Below are 17,040 nucleotides of genomic sequence, written 5' to 3'. Positions count from 1 at the left end.
AAACATGACTGCACCTAGGAACCTATTTTGGTTCTTACAAAAGCAGCATACCTAAAGTTATAACCTTTTACTTTTTTTGTTTTAAATTGGTTTTTCAAATTAATGTTTAAATGACACACTTTTACAAGGTTCAATTAAAATCTGATGTGCTGAACAGAATTTATGGGAACGTAAAAGGACATTGCTAGCTTGCTATGAACTACTCAGAAGAACCATACAGAGGCAGGATTAATTAAATAAAAGCCGGTAAGAAGTACCCCTAACCCAATTGGTGTGGCTCAGTGGTTGAGCATCGACCATGAACCAGGACAGGGTATACGCCTGGTTGTGGGCTCTATACCCAGTAGGGGGCATGCAGGAGGCAGCCGATCTATGATTCTCTGTCATCACTGATGTTTCTATCTCTCTCTCCCTCTCCCTTCCTCTCTCTGACATCAATGAAATAAAATAAAATAAATTAAATCAATAAAGAATAAAGTTTAAAAAAAGAGAGGTGCCCCTAAAGAGGACATTTGCAAGGAAACTTTGCTGTAAAAATACTACTATTTATGTTAGAACTTTGAATGGGATGGCTTTAAGAGATCATGAAAATGGTCCTGCCAGTTTCATGGAAAGCTATATAACACACCCACAAAAGTATAAGATCAGAGACATGGTAAATATGAGAAAGCACAGAAGTGAAAGATAATGTAAATTTTAAGGAGCTGCAAATCCTCCAGAAACAATGAAATGTATGTAGCTTCAAAATATGTAGTTTGTGTAACTTGGCAAAACACCACTAGATAAAAAAACAGGTGAGAAAAGACTGTACATAATAAAAGTAAAGAAGAGCATACAGGCTGTAAAGACAGAAAAAGTCCTTTCCTTTTCTTTGCTCTGGCCTTCCACAATTTGAGAAGCACCTGGTAATTAAACCACAAGATTATTGGCTCCTCTGATTCAAACAGCCCTTCTGTTCAAACTACAGGACAAGATAAGCTACTCCCAAGGCTACATCCTTGCATCCCCCTCCTCCTCCCTGCTATTTTATCAACACAGGAATAATTCACACCAAAGTAGTCTCTAGTTCGTAGAAAAGTTCCTTTCCCTACTCCCCTTCAAACAAGCCTTTTGAACTCTTCATTGACTTTTGTTCTAAGCATGTTTTACAGGCGTGGGAAAAATACTGATAAGACACCTCCTTAGGACATCTGCGGGACTGTCTCCTGGAAAGCAAAGTAACTTTTCAAGACAGCCCGCCCTGGTATCTGCTCAACTTCAACAGAAGCCTCCCTCCCTTCCTTGCAATAGCCACTGCTTAAAAGAGCAAGCAACCTTTGGTTCCCAGCCTTGTACTGACTAGCAATACTTGGCCCTTTGCTCCTTTTAAGTAAAAAAATTTTCCTCTCTGCATCTCTTCTTCAAATTGCAAATTCTTTCACAGCCTCAGTCACTAGCCAAACCGCAACACAGCCTGTCAGACAAAAGATAAAACACTGCTACCCCTAAAAGCTACTCTAATCTAGTAAACCAACCTCATAAGAAAGAACAGTGTGTCAGAGTAGATTTGATTTAAATCAAATTTAAGTCATTTATCAGGAGATTATATAATCCTCCTTCAACCCCAGTAAACTCAACTAGAGGAAGATCCTTTTCTATCACTTCCCTGCTGTCTCAAACAGTGCCTGGCACATAGTAAGTTTTTAATAACTACTTACTAAATTATTAAAAGGATAAAATCATCAAACCAAGTTTGCACTTCATGGAGAGAGCTATGCATAGAAATATACGTGGATGACTTAGATTTTTATCCTTGATCTTGAAATAGAGCTGCCTATGTTCTCTGAAATAAAGCCAGTTTCAGAAATAAAAGGAAGCTTTTCTTTAATGCACAATGGGATATTTTGGATTCAGTGGATTTTAAACTGGACAGACTGGTTTTGTTCTACATAACCCCTATTTCCTAATAAAGAATATCTTTGAGTTTCCTCTTGCAAAGATCCAAGTGGTAAAATACTCCTTTTGCAAACAAAAGATACACTATGCATATTCTTTCATAGCCAGTGATCTGACAAACCTACGTCATATGTTCGGTAAACATCCATCAGGCACACAAAAGCAAAATCGGTATTGTCTCTATAACTCAGAACAGATTAAAACACCATGCAGGCAATCAACAAACCCAATTTGTCTAACTATACAGCTGACCCTTGAACAACATGGTCTGAACTGCATGGGTCCACTTATACATGCCCTTTTTTCCCAATAAATACCCGTATTGCTTTCATCAGCAGTTAGGAGCCCAGGGATGCAGAGAGCTGACTGTATGCATTTGATTTATGCCATTTTATATAGGAGACTTGAGAATCCTTTGATTTTAGTATCTTTGGGGGTCCTGGAACCAATCTATCCCCCACAGATACTGAAGAACAACTAAGTTTTGGGGGAGTCAAAAGTTATACATGGATTTTTTACTGTGTGGGGAATCGGAGCCCTTGACCCCCTCATTTTTCAAGGGCCAACTGTATACAGGAAACACCAGGAAAACGAGAAAAGGAAGTTCACACAAGTAAATATTCTGAAGATTATTCAGTGAAAGGACCTTAGTTATACCACATATGTTAATGCCTAGACAGTGGACTATGAAATTTCAGAACTTATGTTGAGAATAAGTCAACAGAGGTAGAAAATAGGTAATTTAAAAGTTTAAAGATCACTCAAAAACTCAAACAAAAACTTCATGAAATGCAAAAACTCACATTTCAGGAAGATAGTGGTATTTTTGAAGAGGATCTTTCCAAAACTAAAATAATTTTTTCCCTGCAAAGATAAAGGAGAAAGGTAATTAGCATGAGAACAATTCCCAAGGCAGAAACTAAATAGTATAAAAACCTAAATTTATCAAATGTTCAAGCTCATTTTCTTAACAAACAAAAAAAGGCAACTATAGCCTTCCTTATAGTAAAATTCCACGATATCCAAACTGCAGGATTTTGAAATTTGGTACAGACACGACCCTCCCCGCTGCCCCGCTCCTCAGGCTATGAGGCAGGTACTCTAGAAGGAAGGCTGCAAGAAATCCCAAACTAAATCGTCACAGGAGGTACTCCGTCTTCAGCTCATCCCCTTTACCCACTCATCACTGGCCAAAATAACCAATCACTTAAAAAAAAAAAACTATTCTATGAGAAGATAGCCAGATGTAACTCATTTTAGTAACAAGTAAACACCTAGAATTGAGAACCTAAAGTTCTCCACCAAATGAACAAAAGCTATCGTGCTTGCCACATAAAAGTTCAAGTAGGTTTGGGGCATTTCAACCCGTGAGCGGAGCAGAATGCAACAAAAAGGCCGCGGTGGTTTCAGCCAGCGCTCACACTTTTCCGCATGTCCTGCCTGCATCTGATTGCTACCTGCTCACAGGACGATGGCTCTCATTCCAATGGAGTTTACAAAGGGGCAAGGGGACAGACAGAAAAGGTAAACCTACCGAGCTCCACAAGCAAGACCAGCCTTACCATATCAAATTTTAGAATGCTATGTCTTCCACTTTAGCCGTTCTAGGATTAGAATACATTTTGCTAATGCCTAGGGTTCCTAATCACACGGCAACCCTTAGAATAATCATTCTAAGGTTCCAACGAAATCACCCAACTTCGTGCGTAGAGTTATCCAGCAACAAAAACGTGCAGAGGGGAGGAAAGAAAGACGCCTGTTTACCTTTCCCTCTTCCCCAACCCGGGGTCCCTGAATTCTGGAAAACTTCACCTGGAAGACAAACCACTCTAGCCCTGTACATCGCGGGTACCTGTCTCAGGCCAGGCACCCAAAGTTCTCTGACTTGGCTACGAAACCGCTCCCCGCTCCTCCCCGCTCCCGGCGTGGCCCCGACACTCCCGCTCAACCACCCACAGAAACTCGCGGCTTTCCGCTCCTGGGAGGTGGGTCCCAGCGAAGCAACCGCAAGGACACTCCCGGCGATCCCACCCCTTTGGAAGCGGACTTTCGCAGAGCCTTCATGGACCCCTTGGGCCGCCGTAGCCCCACCCCTCGCTCCTCGGGGCTCCTTGGCTTCGGAACACTCACCGACGGTACTGGAATGTGCCACTTGGACCGGTCGGCAGCAGCGACGGGTACCGGCCCTGCGCCCAAAAACGACCATGGGGACGGTTGAGCCCCCAGAAGAAGAATGACAGGCAGCACCTGAAGCCACGCAGCCGCCGCCATCTTCACAGCCTTGGAGTGTCTACCGACAGCATTTCACCTCCTTCCGGCTCGTCCCGCCCTCTTCCGGCTCTGCCTGGGGAGGGGGGAGAGGGCGGGCCGGATCATCCGGGTCCTCGCGCCCTCGCGAGGTTCGTTAATTTGGCGACGCAGCGGGCCCTCCCTCCTGACGTCGTCACCGCTCGGTGCGAGGCTTTGGGGGAACTGCGCAGGCGTCGTTCTGTCATTTCCCCCTCCCTGGTCACCTTGGTGAGTTCGGGTGGTCTCCAAAAGCCGCCCCCCTCAGGCGGCTCTGCTCTCGCCCAGCCCTGCACAGGTTTGGGGACGAGGCCAACACCCCATGAGTGTTTGGCTCTCCTCCTCCTGTTCGCTCCTGCCCCTGATCCCGTCTAAGTCATAGGACTTCGGGGCCAGAAGTCCGGGAAGCCGCCGTCATCTGGCTGCCTGGTTAGGGTCTAGCAGTGCGTTATCGGTGTCTGGAGTTTTAATGACTGGAATTTGGCGGTGGTGCAGCATAAGCGATTCCTAAACTGGAGAGTATAATATATGTATAACCTCTTTTTAAAAGCCCCTTCTAGCCCTGAAAAGTGTGACGCTAAGTGCAGGGTCTGGGTGGAGAACATAAAGCCCCAGCAAAGACCTGGCCGGCACTTCCCACTCAGAATGTAAGGCGGGGAGGGAGTGGGTCGGTTTTCCGTAAATGGCGCGACCGGCGCTGAGCTAGACCTGCAGAAGCCTCGCCGCAGTCAGGCTGGGCCGGCCATCTGGGTCCTTCCTGGCTCATGCTCTGAACATTTTCATCCGCTAGAACTCGGCATACACGCCCCCTCTGCTGCAAAGGCAGTTTCGGTTTCTGACGACAGCAATTTCTCATCGGCCACTCATTACCAAGAAAAAATTTGCCCAATAAAATAAGTCCCTAGAGAAACGCTTGGCGGGGCCTGGGAATTCCAGGAAGAAGAGTCGGGTTGTCACTCCTTATGTATTTGGAGGGGACTCCCGTTTCCCAGACACTTGACGACGGGGAAGTGCTGGTGATGGTTTAGAACGAGGGCTGTCCTCGTTCCGAAAAGGTCGCCAGGGACTCGGACCGAGAGCCGGGAGCCTGTGACGTGACTTGGGAACCATGGAAGTTTCCGAAAAAGAGGAAATCAGGTAAAGACCCAGCGGTCCTGCAGGGACTGACTCCATGGCCCTGGAAGGCCTGCAAGCAACGTTCTGGGTTTGACGTTTTTATTGTTTGATTGCACTTCTTATCTGCATGCTTTGTATGTGTGCATTTACTCTTTGTCGGTTTTTTCTCACTTCCCCGGGGGTTAGTTGATATTAATAGCTAGACCTTCATAAAATATTTTCAGGATGGTTAACAAACCTAGAAGAGTTGTGATCAGAATTCTAACCCATGAATTTCAAGCATGTTGTTTACAAAGTTCCAGCTGTACCCACCTCTTCCCATGTCATTCTTTAAAGCTGGAAACAGGAGGCTGCCAATTTCTTAATCTTTGCACACTTAATTAAAAGAAACAGTAACGGCCGAAGCCGGTTTGGCTCAGTGGATAGAGCGTCGGCCTGTGGACTGAAGGGTCCCGGGTTCGATTCCGGTCAAGGGCATGTACCTGGGTTGCGGGGTGTGCAGGAGGCAGCTGATCGATGTTTCTCTCTCATCGATGTTTCTAACTCTCTATCCCTCTCCCTTCCTCTCTGTAAAAAATCAATAAAATATATTTAAAAAAAAAAAAAAAGAAACAGTAACGAAGACTGAGGGATTTGATTACTTCCATGATAAATCATTTTTTAGTATGGCCAAGTATGTCTGTCTGGACTTGTTTTCATATTTTGAAATTGGTGTTCAATCACAGCTTTAATCATCTCTGCATGATGTTTTCCCCCCTTTATACCTTGTAGTTGTTAATGGGCATATGTTAAATACATAATCTCAATTAGCAATATATATACATTTTGTTCATGTTCTAGTCCAGAACCAGCTTTTCTGGAAAGTTGGTCTTAAAAAACACTGACACCTAGATTGTCATCATCATCTTAAAAAGCTGAAGATTTTTCTTCTACACCTGTTTCCCTTCTTACTCTAGCACCTTGCACATAACTCTATTGTAGCATTTGTCAGGTTGATTTGTAATTGTTGGTTAGGCTCTCACAGAAATCATGGACAGTCTTTAGTATCTTCCTCAGAACCCAGCATTCAGTAAGAATATTTGAAAATATTTTGTTGAATAAGTAAATGGATGGATTGGTTTTTGTTTGATTTGGGTTTTTTTGTTTGTTTTTGCTCCTTCAGATTTTATTGTTGTATTCATAGCCTTCACTAATTATTTTATAACTTTAATTTATTGGGGTGATATCTGTTAAATTATATAGGTTTCAGGGGTACAGTTATATAATACATCAACTGTATATTGTCTTGTGTGTTCACAACCCCAAGCCAAGCCTCCTTCCATGACCATTTTTCACTCATTATTTTAAAAGAACCCTTCCTCATAAGTGACAGTGCTCTTTTTCTGCTAATTTCAGAGTAATCCCGAACATCATGTTTTGTTCTTTACCACGGATGATGTCTAAAAGGACAGGTTATTGTGTTATGTGATGGCCATGACACAATTTTGCATTGCAGAGGTTTACGTCTCATGATCATACTATAGTTAGAGAGGTACAAATAATGGATTCACAAACCCTATGTAAAATAACTGTCTTAAAAATATCTATTTATTTAGTGTTGAAGATGAAGCTGTGGATAAAAACATTTTCAAAAACTGCAGCAAGATTGCTTTCTACAGGTAAGGAGAGGAAATTAATTCCTTAGATTGAAATATTTCTGACATTATTTCAAAACTGATATTTAATAAATTTTGAGAACTGATAGGCTTTATAAGGAAAGAACCAATTGGGAAATTTGGTGATTAAGGAATTTATCCCAGACATTTGCCTTTAACTTTATATACCTATTGCTGTAGTATTTTTATCTTTATTGTTGAAAGTAATACAGATGACTACAGTAATATTTAAATTTTCAGTAAATAGGTTATTTTAAAAGTCAAAGCGTTTTTAAATGATGTTAAAACTTTGTCTTTTAATAGATAATACATTTACATGGTTCAAAAATCAAATAATATAAAAATATATATATTGAAAAATTATGTTCATTCCTGTTCCCTTACGCCCAATTCAACATCTTGTCCTTATAACCAGATTAATTTCTTATTTATCCTTCCAGTAATTTTTGTGACTGCATATCTTCTTATATCACCATCCTTCTTATACCAAGTAGTTTTCTATCTACTATTGTGTATCTACCTCTTTTTTCCTGCTTCATAGTTTATTCTGAAGAGCTTTGCATGAGTATATGGGGATTGTCCTCTCTTTTTACAGCTATATAGTATTCCATTTGGGTAAATGTACTATAAGTTATTCAGTTTTTCTCGTATTGGTAGACTTTGGGGCTGTTTTGATATACTAGCTCTGCCACAATGAAAATCTATGCATATGTCATTTCCTATACATGCAAGCGTATTTATAAGATAAATTTCCTGGAGTGGGATTACTGGGTCAAAGAGTAAATGTATTTGAAATTTTAGTTATTACCAGATATCCCTCCATAGGACTGTATCATTTTGTACTTCCACCATCACTATATAATATTGCCTGTTTCCCCAGAGCCTTATGTGATCCTGAAATTGAAATCACCAAAAATTGTATCATATATTACAACTTTCTAATTTATTCACACTACTCTTGAGGAAGAAAATTCTATCATTTTAATTTGAACAAGCACCTTAGAGGGAATTGTATAGTGAACTCCTGGTTACTTTGTTAAACCACTAGATTATGTTGATTTCTATGAGAAATTATTGAGTTTCTATTAAAGTATACATTTCATGGAAAGAGGGAGTGAAATTAATAAGCTAATAAAAGTCATCTATGAAAACTGCCCTACCTTCTCAGTAAAGGGGACAAAGGACCATCTTTTAGTAGTGTTATGTCATAAACACTTTTATTAGTATTTTTCTTGTTACTACTAATTTTATTAGCACTCTCATAACAAAGTACTCCTGTTAGTACTTTATTGGAATACTATTACTGTCTGTGCCTAATTCACTTACTATCATAGTAAATTTTAATGACTTGTCCCTGGTAATATAGTCTATTGAATGTTGACAGTCACAAATAATTCTCAGGCATCTGTACACTTCACATCTGTAGGCGTCAGAAACAGCAGCTCTCCAAGAAGTCCACCTATCAGGCATTACTAGACTCAGTCACAACTGGCAAAGACAGCACCAGGTTCCAAATCATCAATGAAGCAACTAAGGTGAGATACAAGTATTTTCTACAAAGAATTATTTATTTCTACTTTTATTTGGGTTGAATGAAGTAAATTTCCACAAAGGCTAATTAAAACTATGTTTTAAAAATAAACTTCGTTAGGGAAGTACTATAAACTTTTTCATATCTAACTAATATTACTTTAAAAGTAATATGAATATCAAGAGTATAGGTTGCCTGTATATCAGATGGTTTCCTAGATGTTTTACAAATGTTATTTCCTCTTAAGTAGTCTTCATATTACATTTCAAAGGCTTATCATATTATGCCCAATTTTCAGATTAGGAAATTGAAGTCTAAAAAGTCACTTGCTCAAAGTCACAGCTAGTAACCAGAATCTTTACTAGTGACAGCTTCTAACCAGGATTTTCACCTGCATCTGTGGACTCTATCAAGCGACCATGCTCTTTTTATCACTATTACACAGCATACAGTTGACCATGCAGCCTGAGTATGGTTCAGATTCAGTGAATGTCCAAACCTCAAATTGTGGGTAGGCAAGAGGAGCAAGGGACTGCAGTTGAAAAAGCTTAGCCACAAATGTCCTATCTCCTGAGCTGCTTCACTGGCAGATCACCTTAGTTATTATATACTAAAAGATTAGAGCAGTATTATAGTCTAAGTTCTTTTCCTCACCTGTCAAGTCAGCAAACTACTTCCGATGGGCCATACAGATGGGCTTGACATAGAAGAAGTGCTATGGGCTGGGCTAGGAAGTGTGACTGTGCACAAATACCTGGTGCTCCCAACTTGACCCTCATTTCCAGATCCTCTGCTATCTTTGAAAGGCATCCTAAGCTTCTAAGGCAGTGGTTCTCAACCTTCTGGCCCTTTAAATACAGTTCCTCATGTTGTGACCCAACCATAAAATTTATTTTCTTTGCTACTTCATAACTGTAATGTTGCTACTGTTATGAATCGTAATGTAAATATCTGATATGCAGGATGGTCTTAGGCGACCCCTGTGAAAGGGTCATTCGACTGCCATATGTTGAGAACCGCTGTTCTAAGGCTTCACAGACAAATCTGGCTTAAGTGGTAACTCATACAACTGAAAGACATAGTTAAAATCATGTTGTCTAGGTCCCTAATTGGTTGGACAGTAACTCCACCCACTCACTAAAAAATACCAGTTCTGAGAAGCAAATGGAGACGAAATCCCCATTTCCACTGCAAAGCTGTGAGAGGTCTCCTGGCAACTACCATAGCTCTGGCTCTATAGTACCACACTGAGGAATCTTCTCTGAGAAGATAGAACAAAAACTAACCCGCAAAACCGGGTTCTCTGTAATATTTGTAAGGCCTTTAATTTAGGGCCCCAACTTATTCTCAGATAGAAGGAGTAATTACACAATGGGGAAGGCTACCTTCCTTAAGAAGTGTTAAAGATTTTAGCTTATTTCATAGGTGTGGAATTTTCTAACATAGCTTTCTTTTTTTTTCTTTTTTAAATATATTTTTATTGATTTCAGAGAGGAAGGGAGAGGGAGAGAGAGAGAGAAAATCAATGATGAGAGAGAATCGTGAATCAGCTGCCTCCTACACACCCCCTACTGGGGATCAAGCCTACAACCTGGGCATGTGCTGTGACTGGGAATGGAACTATGACCTCCTCCTGGTTCATAGGTAGACTCTCAACCACTGAACCACGCCAGTTGGTCTGACATAGCTTTCTTGCCTGAATTCAAAGTAGAGACTGGAATCATATCAACAGTTCTGTGTTCTCTATCCCTGTTCCCTGTCCCCAACTTCTGTTCACTTGACGATGTAGTTATGGTGGCAGTACACTTAGTTTATCTCTTTTAACTACATAGATGGGATGGTTAGTCTTTCTCCAAAATTGAGTGCTGCTTCTTATACCACCCATTTTTTTTTTTTGGAGGAATTTGTCCCCTTTGAGTTCTCAGCTCATGATATCCCTGAAGTTATAGATCCCCTACTGCTGATTGAAGTCTTCCAAACTATACATCCTTTTGTAGCCTAATTTGATAGCTGTTCATGGGAAAACATGGGGCAGCACTTTCTTTCTTTCCTAGAGAGCCACCTGACATTTGTGTGTGGTCTAATTGCCTGCCATCCAGCCAAACACCTGTATTCAGGGTCAGCAGAGGCAGTTGGCTCCAGGAAATGCAAGGAGTCCACCAGAGACCTTCCAGGAGGCATTAGGCCTCCTACCAAAAGTCAGGTACCTTTCCTGTCTCATTTTCCCCGTCATTGTTCATTTTCCTTCCTGTCCCCAGTGTGTCTAACCCTAGAGAGTTATAGATGCCATCCCTTTCATCCTTGGGGAGGCTTAGTATATTGAGCACCACCTGAACAATCCAGTGTCATGATGACACACACTGAGGCAGAGTAAATGAGGCAAAAGCACCCTGTATACCAGGGTGGGCCAAAATGAAAATTCTCAATACAGCTTGGTGCCCACGCTGTTAGTGGTAGATTCCCCACATACGGCCTTTTTCAGACTATAGATCACTTTCTCTCCACATACCTCTCTCTGGATCCTGAAAATGTGAGGGATAATGCTGTTCAGATCAGGTGCTAGAACCAGAACCCGCCAAATCTGGATGCCTTCAATGGAAAAGAAACCACAGTCCAGGAGGACCCACAGGATCTCAGCATAAGACAGCACATGGCTCAGAAGGGTCAAACTGAGAAGCCCAACAAGCAAAGACAAGTTATCCAGATGTCAGCAGCATGGCTCCCAAGACTGAGAACTTCGAGGACCCCTTGAAACAGACCTCATTTTCAGGTATTGGAAATATCAGGGCCGCCTAGGGAATCTATATACCCTACATACCTGATCTCAGGCAAATGCATGCAAATGTATATGTTTTGGGAGGTCACCCTGAAATTCTGAGCTGAACTCCATTTTAATGAGATGACTGATAGGGATTTAACACTTTATGCCCTCTTTCAGTTTGATAGGGACAAAAAAGATCCAGACAGTAATCTCTAAAGTTGTCTGAGCCTTGTATCTCACTTACTGCATAGTCAAGGAGTCTCTGTTAGAGCTTGTTTCTGGGATGCGATTGGTGTTTTAAGGTGATTTCACATTAGCCTATGGTATGGGTGTAGTCTGGAGATTTAGAACAAGCTGCATACATCCACTTATTCAGGATAACAGCTTTTTATTTGAGGTTCAGAGAAATAGAGCCCAAAGTGCAAGAGGATCCTGTTCAGCTCACAGCTGTAGTTCTCAGATTTCACTGATGAGACAGATTCTGACAAAACCAGCACTCTTAGTGCCTGCCTCCCCAACACCTTTAAACTCTTAAAGCAGTAACCTTGTTAGCAAGATCTGTTGTTTATTTTTGAAATCCTTCTTCCCAATACCCAACCCCCAATCTGCCTTTGAATAAGCAACCAGGAAACAACCAGGCTTCATTCAACATTATCTTAAGTCAGCTCAGGCTACCATAACAAAATACCATAGAGTGGATGTCTTAAAAGAAAAGACATCTATTTCTCACAGTTCTGGAGTCTGGGAAATCCAAAATCTAGGTGTCTGTTGAGGATTCTATCCCTGGCTTATAGATTGTCACCTTCTTGCTGTATATTTACATTATGGAGGGAGAGCTAACTTTCTGGTCTCTTCTTGTAAGGGCACTAATCCCATCATGACCCCACCCTTATGACCTCATCTAAGCCTTATCACCTCCCAAAGGCCCCATCTCCAAATACCATCACACCGAAGGTTAGAGCTTCAATACATAAATTTGGGGGGGGGGGGGGAGACACACAATTCAGTCATAGCAAACATGATGTTCCTGGGACACAGTAATCTATGTATACAAAAGGCTAATATGCAAAGTGTCCCCACGGGAGTTTGACCGGGAGACTAGTTCTATCACTCACTATGATGTGCGCTGACCACCAGGGGGCAGCACGGAATGAAGGAAGGCCCCAGCCGGCAGCCAGGGAAGGGAGGCCAGAAGGCCCCAATCAACCCTGATTGCCGGCCAGGCCTAGGGACCCTACCCATGCATGAGTTTCGTGCACCGGCCTCTAGTGTTATAATACAAGCTGAAGTATTACCCTGTGTATTATCTCCAGGTCATGCTCTGGACATCTAGGCTTTGAAGAAGAAATGGTTACAGGTTCAAATGCATATCTTTTCTCAGTAGGGTCCCAGTGTAGTATCTTGCCTATTTCTGATGACAGAATAATAAGGTAGATACTTGATAAAGAAGCTTACAGAAGAAAATCTAAAAAAAAAGGAGTTATCAATAAAATGTTGACAGCTTTTTTTAGAACTGTTTTTTGCTGTAGTGGTTTCAGTTTTTTACCTTCAGTGAACATTTGACTGGGATTGAAAAAGAGAGAAGACCTAGTCTTATGACATCAGAGCAGGGAAATTTATGCTGTCTTCTGAGTCTAACTAAAAAGCTGTATCTTGTCTTTTACCTACTTCATATTGCTAATTTTGATGCTTTCTCATGAGACATTTACTATCTTTTGCAGCCTGTTTGCAAGTTTTCAACAGAGACAACTCTTCTAGCAGCTTCTCCAAGGATGAAGGGATATATCTGAGCACCTCCATGAAGTAACCCCTTGCCTCTTCATCTAAGCCTGATGAAAATAGGACTTTGCCTAACCAGCTACCTCCTCAGCAGATGAGGCACAACTACCACTTAACCAACACTGTTTCTGCAGAAATGGCCAGGAACAGGCAGCTAATTTGGAAACTGGCCAAACAATCAGAAGCACACCTGGACAGGCTAATTGTACTTGGAGAATGGGCATTAGCCCAGCATGAACTTGCTAACATTCTCCATAGAGAATCGGTGCTTGCAATAAACCAACTGGCTGCAACTAGGGACAGTTGGTTCCCTACAGCAATTTAATTAAAGGTCTTGATCAAGAGGTTATTGCTGAGAGAGGTTTTTGCTCACTCTTCTAGGCCTTTTAGGTTAACTGTTCCATACAGTATAGTAGAGAGACCTGGTGCCAGAGGAAAAACAAGAACTCTGTCCATCAGGGATAACGTGATGAGGTCATAATTTCCCTTTTTAATACCCACTGCCATTTAAATGTGTGTTTTAGGGGCATTTGTTAACTCAGTCACAGTCTCTAATAGTTGTGATTCCCAGTTCTGGGTGAACAAAAAGTTTTTTGGTTTTTTTAAAATATATTTTTATTGATTTCAGAGAGGAAGGAAGAGGGAGAGATAGAAACATCAATGATGAGAGAGAATCATTGATTAGCTGCCTCCTGCATGCCCCCTACCGAGGATCGAGCCTGCAACCCAGGCATGTGCCCTTCACCGGAATTAAACCTGGGAACCTTCAGTCCAAAGGCTGACACTCTATCCACTGAGCCAAACCAGCTAGGGCAAAAAAGTTTTGTTTTAATATAATTATGATCAAGCCACTAGAATACATAGTCAAGACTGTTTCTACTGCCATGATTTTTACAACCTGTCTGATATTTTTGCCCATATGGCCAAAAAAACTAGACTTATGGATGACAGACCAGGTTTTGCATTGAGTATGGGATAAATCAAATAGAAAAAGGGAATTAATACTCTTTACCAAACTATGAGAGGTAAACCTCTGAATAAAGGTTTATGAAAAAAAACAAATAGAGACTTTTACTAAAAGGAACCTCCAAAATACATTCCTTTCTCTGAGGATTTATCTCATCTTCTCTGTGAGGTGGACATTTACACATCTTAAATTTTTTAAATGTGTAAAGCCCATGCTGTCTCACCTCATTTAAAATGTTATATATTTCTTTACTTATTTTACATAAATCCATCTTGCTGCAATTTGAGTGTAACTGCTACTATTATCTAAGTATTAACACTAACTCTTAATTGAAGTGATCTAACTTAAATATGTTATCTTAACATATTTTTCATTGTCATTTCCAATCATCACTAATAAGAGGAAGAGAATGGATAATTTATTTGTATATTATTGTTTAATAAATGTCCAGACAGGTCCCTAGAGAACAGGAATATCTAGAAATTCTTAATGTTTTAGATAGAATAAAACATTCATGTCCAGACTTTTTAAAAACTATATATTTTTATTGATTTCAGAGAGGAAGGAAGAGGGGGGGAGAGAGAGAGAGAAAGAGAGAGAGAGAAACATCAACAATGAGAGAGAATTATTGATCAGCTGCCTCCTGCATGCCCCACACTGGGGATTGAACCCACAACCCAGGCATGTGCCCTGACCGAATCAAACCCAGGACCCTTCAATCCACAGGCCAACGCTCCATCCACTGAGCCAAACTGACTAGGGCCAGACTTCCTGACAGAGCAAGGTTTTGGTGGAAGAATTGGGCAATAACTGGCAGTTAAGAAGCCCAGGGAAGTGGTTCATAACTGTCACCCACAGAGCCATGAGGCTTCCATGGAGGTGTCTCACACTCCATGCAGAGAGGGGTGGGGGCTTAAAGGTCGGGGTTGTGAGCTACTCCCCACTATCTTCAACCTAAATAGCTTTTATTATTGAACTTCTGAGCGTCCACTGCTGTTGAAGAAAAAAAAATCTAAGCCACTAAAAACAGCATGAAACAGATCATAGGAGCAAATGTATACTAAGGAAATTATGTGCTTGGAACATGAAGCTATGTTGGTGGTAAAAGATAAGAATGAATCTAGATATTGGCCTTAAAAAGAGTTACCTAATTGGAAAAGTTGGCTTGCTTAATTAAGTTAAAAAGACAACAAAATGGGCTTTGTAAGTTTGGTTGCATAAGGTTATTGTGTAAAAGCAGGGTTATTGCTACCTCCTCTCATATAATTCGGATTCTTCCCTAGGATGCAGCTTCAAGAACAAAACATACAGACCAGTCTTTGGTTTTAAAAAACAATTTTTTAAAAGCGATTTCACTAAAATAGTAGGATCTCTGAGTGCATAAATTAGACACAATTTGTTAATCATATATAGACAGAAAACCCATGTACCCTCTGCTTAACATTTTCCCCCCCCCATTTTTGCCTCCCAAAGTCTCTGAAGGCCCTGCCCAAGTCCGTCTTCCTCCGGAGAGATTTCCCAGAACCCCTCTCCTTAGAATCATCATTAATATTCCCCTTATTTGTTCTCCCACAGCACATTCCTTGTCCTTCTAGCTTGGCATAAAAAGCTTTATGTTTACTATGTATGTTTTGTCTCTAAATTACCATCTTCCTAAGAGTACAGCCATCTTTTTCGCAACAAACAGCGCATCACAATATTAGATAACAAATGTTACTTGCATTGAATTTGGGAGGGCAATAGAAATATATGTCTAATTTGGGAAAGAATGTATAATCTAACAGGATTTTAGCTTTATATTTGGATACATTTTCAAATTTAGAATTCTGACAGCACACTAATTCAAATATATAAAAGAACTTTAAACACCTAATCAATAATTACAGTATGATGGAGGTCAGGGGGAAGAGGGTATATTGGTCAAAGACTACAGACTTTCAGCTCTAACGTGAATAACTTCTAGAGACCTAATGTACAGTATAGTGATTATAGTTAATAATACTCTATTATATACTTGAAAGTTTCTAAAAGTAGATCTTAAATGTTCTCACCACAAAAAGATGATAATTATGAGACATGATGCAATGTTAACTAAGGCTATGGTGGTAATCATTTTGCAGTATATAAGTGTATCAACACATTGTACACATTAAACTTATACAATGTGATATACCAACTAGAGGCCCAGTGCATGAAATTTGGGCACAGGTAGGGTCCGTAGGCCTGGCCAGCGATCAGGGCAGATTGGGGCCTTCTAGCTGCCAACTGGGGCCTTCTTTCTGGCTGCTGGGCCAGGGCCTCCCTTCCCTGGCTACTGGCCGGGGCCTTCCTTCATTCCATGCCGCCCCTTGGTGGTCAGCGCACGTCATAGTGAGGGATCGAACTCCCAGTTGAACTCCCAAGGGGACAATTTGCATATTAGTCATATATATATATATATATATATATATATATATATATATATATATATATATATATATATATATATAATTACATTTCAATAAATCTGGGGCAAATAATTACAATATGATTACTACTACAACATAACCCTGTCTTTAAAATGTTTGTAAAAGCAGCCACTGCACTGTTTACCTGGTCACTCTTCAGTGTCATGTCACTGTTTAAGTGCCCTGACTACTTTTCTATATTCCCCAAAGTGAGGTTCAAGTAACATCGCTTTTTTTGGTGCTGCTTTGATATTCTCCTACTTCCTATCTCTTACTTACACACTGCATCTGTTCTATACTATGTCACACAACCTACCCAGCTTAGCCTTTCATTTTACAAACAGTAACAATGTCCCCAGTAATAACCGAATTTGCCATCACACTTAATGAAGGATTTGCAATCCACCAGTGTGTCATGGCACAGCAGTTGAAAAAAACAGTCTTAAAATATTTCTCTGGTCTAAATGCCTCATTTTGTAACCTTAATGAAGCCCCTTCTACTCTTGGGTTTTGTTGTTTTGTGTCTTATTTTTTCAAATCCTGTATTCTCTTTCTAATTCTAT

The 17,040-nt window shown here is 40.7% G+C and overlaps 2 protein-coding genes across 20 annotated transcripts in view; one reads left to right on the top strand and one right to left on the bottom strand.

Moving 5' to 3' along the window:
* The window catches only part of TMEM87A (transmembrane protein 87A), a 48,380-nt gene extending 44,036 nt beyond the window's left edge, over positions 1–4,344 (bottom strand). For 5 of the 13 annotated variants that reach the window (XR_009453840.1, XR_009453841.1, XR_009453842.1 and 2 more), the window contains exons 1-2: positions 4,066–4,344; positions 2,739–2,799 (exon numbers count right to left, since the gene is read on the bottom strand). Coding sequence is in view for 7 of the 13 variants with exons in the window: in XM_059704392.1 (XP_059560375.1) it covers positions 2,739–2,799; positions 4,066–4,206 (202 nt within the window). In the remaining 6 variants the exon portion in view is untranslated. Of the gene's footprint in view, positions 1–2,738; positions 2,800–3,747; positions 3,814–3,891; positions 4,015–4,065 lie in introns of those variants that run through there. The other 8 variants (XM_059704411.1, XM_059704419.1, XM_059704392.1 and 5 more) reach the window with 7 other exon arrangements.
* Positions 4,345–4,424: 80 nt separating this feature from the next.
* GANC (glucosidase alpha, neutral C) overlaps positions 4,425–17,040 on the top strand; it is a 77,479-nt gene continuing 64,863 nt past the window's right edge. For 3 of the 7 annotated variants that reach the window (XR_009453832.1, XR_009453838.1, XM_059704264.1), the window contains exons 1-3: positions 4,428–5,358; positions 6,933–6,995; positions 8,419–8,527. Coding sequence is in view for 5 of the 7 variants with exons in the window: in XM_059704264.1 (XP_059560247.1) it covers positions 5,330–5,358; positions 6,933–6,995; positions 8,419–8,527 (201 nt within the window). In the remaining 2 variants the exon portion in view is untranslated. Of the gene's footprint in view, positions 5,359–6,932; positions 6,996–8,393; positions 8,528–13,005; positions 16,475–17,040 lie in introns of those variants that run through there. The other 4 variants (XM_059704308.1, XM_059704273.1, XM_059704285.1 and 1 more) reach the window with 4 other exon arrangements.

The sequence above is a fragment of the Myotis daubentonii genome, chromosome 1 (genome assembly GCF_963259705.1).
Source record: "Myotis daubentonii chromosome 1, mMyoDau2.1, whole genome shotgun sequence".
Classification (NCBI taxonomy): domain Eukaryota; kingdom Metazoa; phylum Chordata; class Mammalia; order Chiroptera; family Vespertilionidae; genus Myotis; species Myotis daubentonii.
Note: the sequence above shows the minus strand (reverse complement) of the source record. Positions and strands in the feature narration are given on the sequence as shown.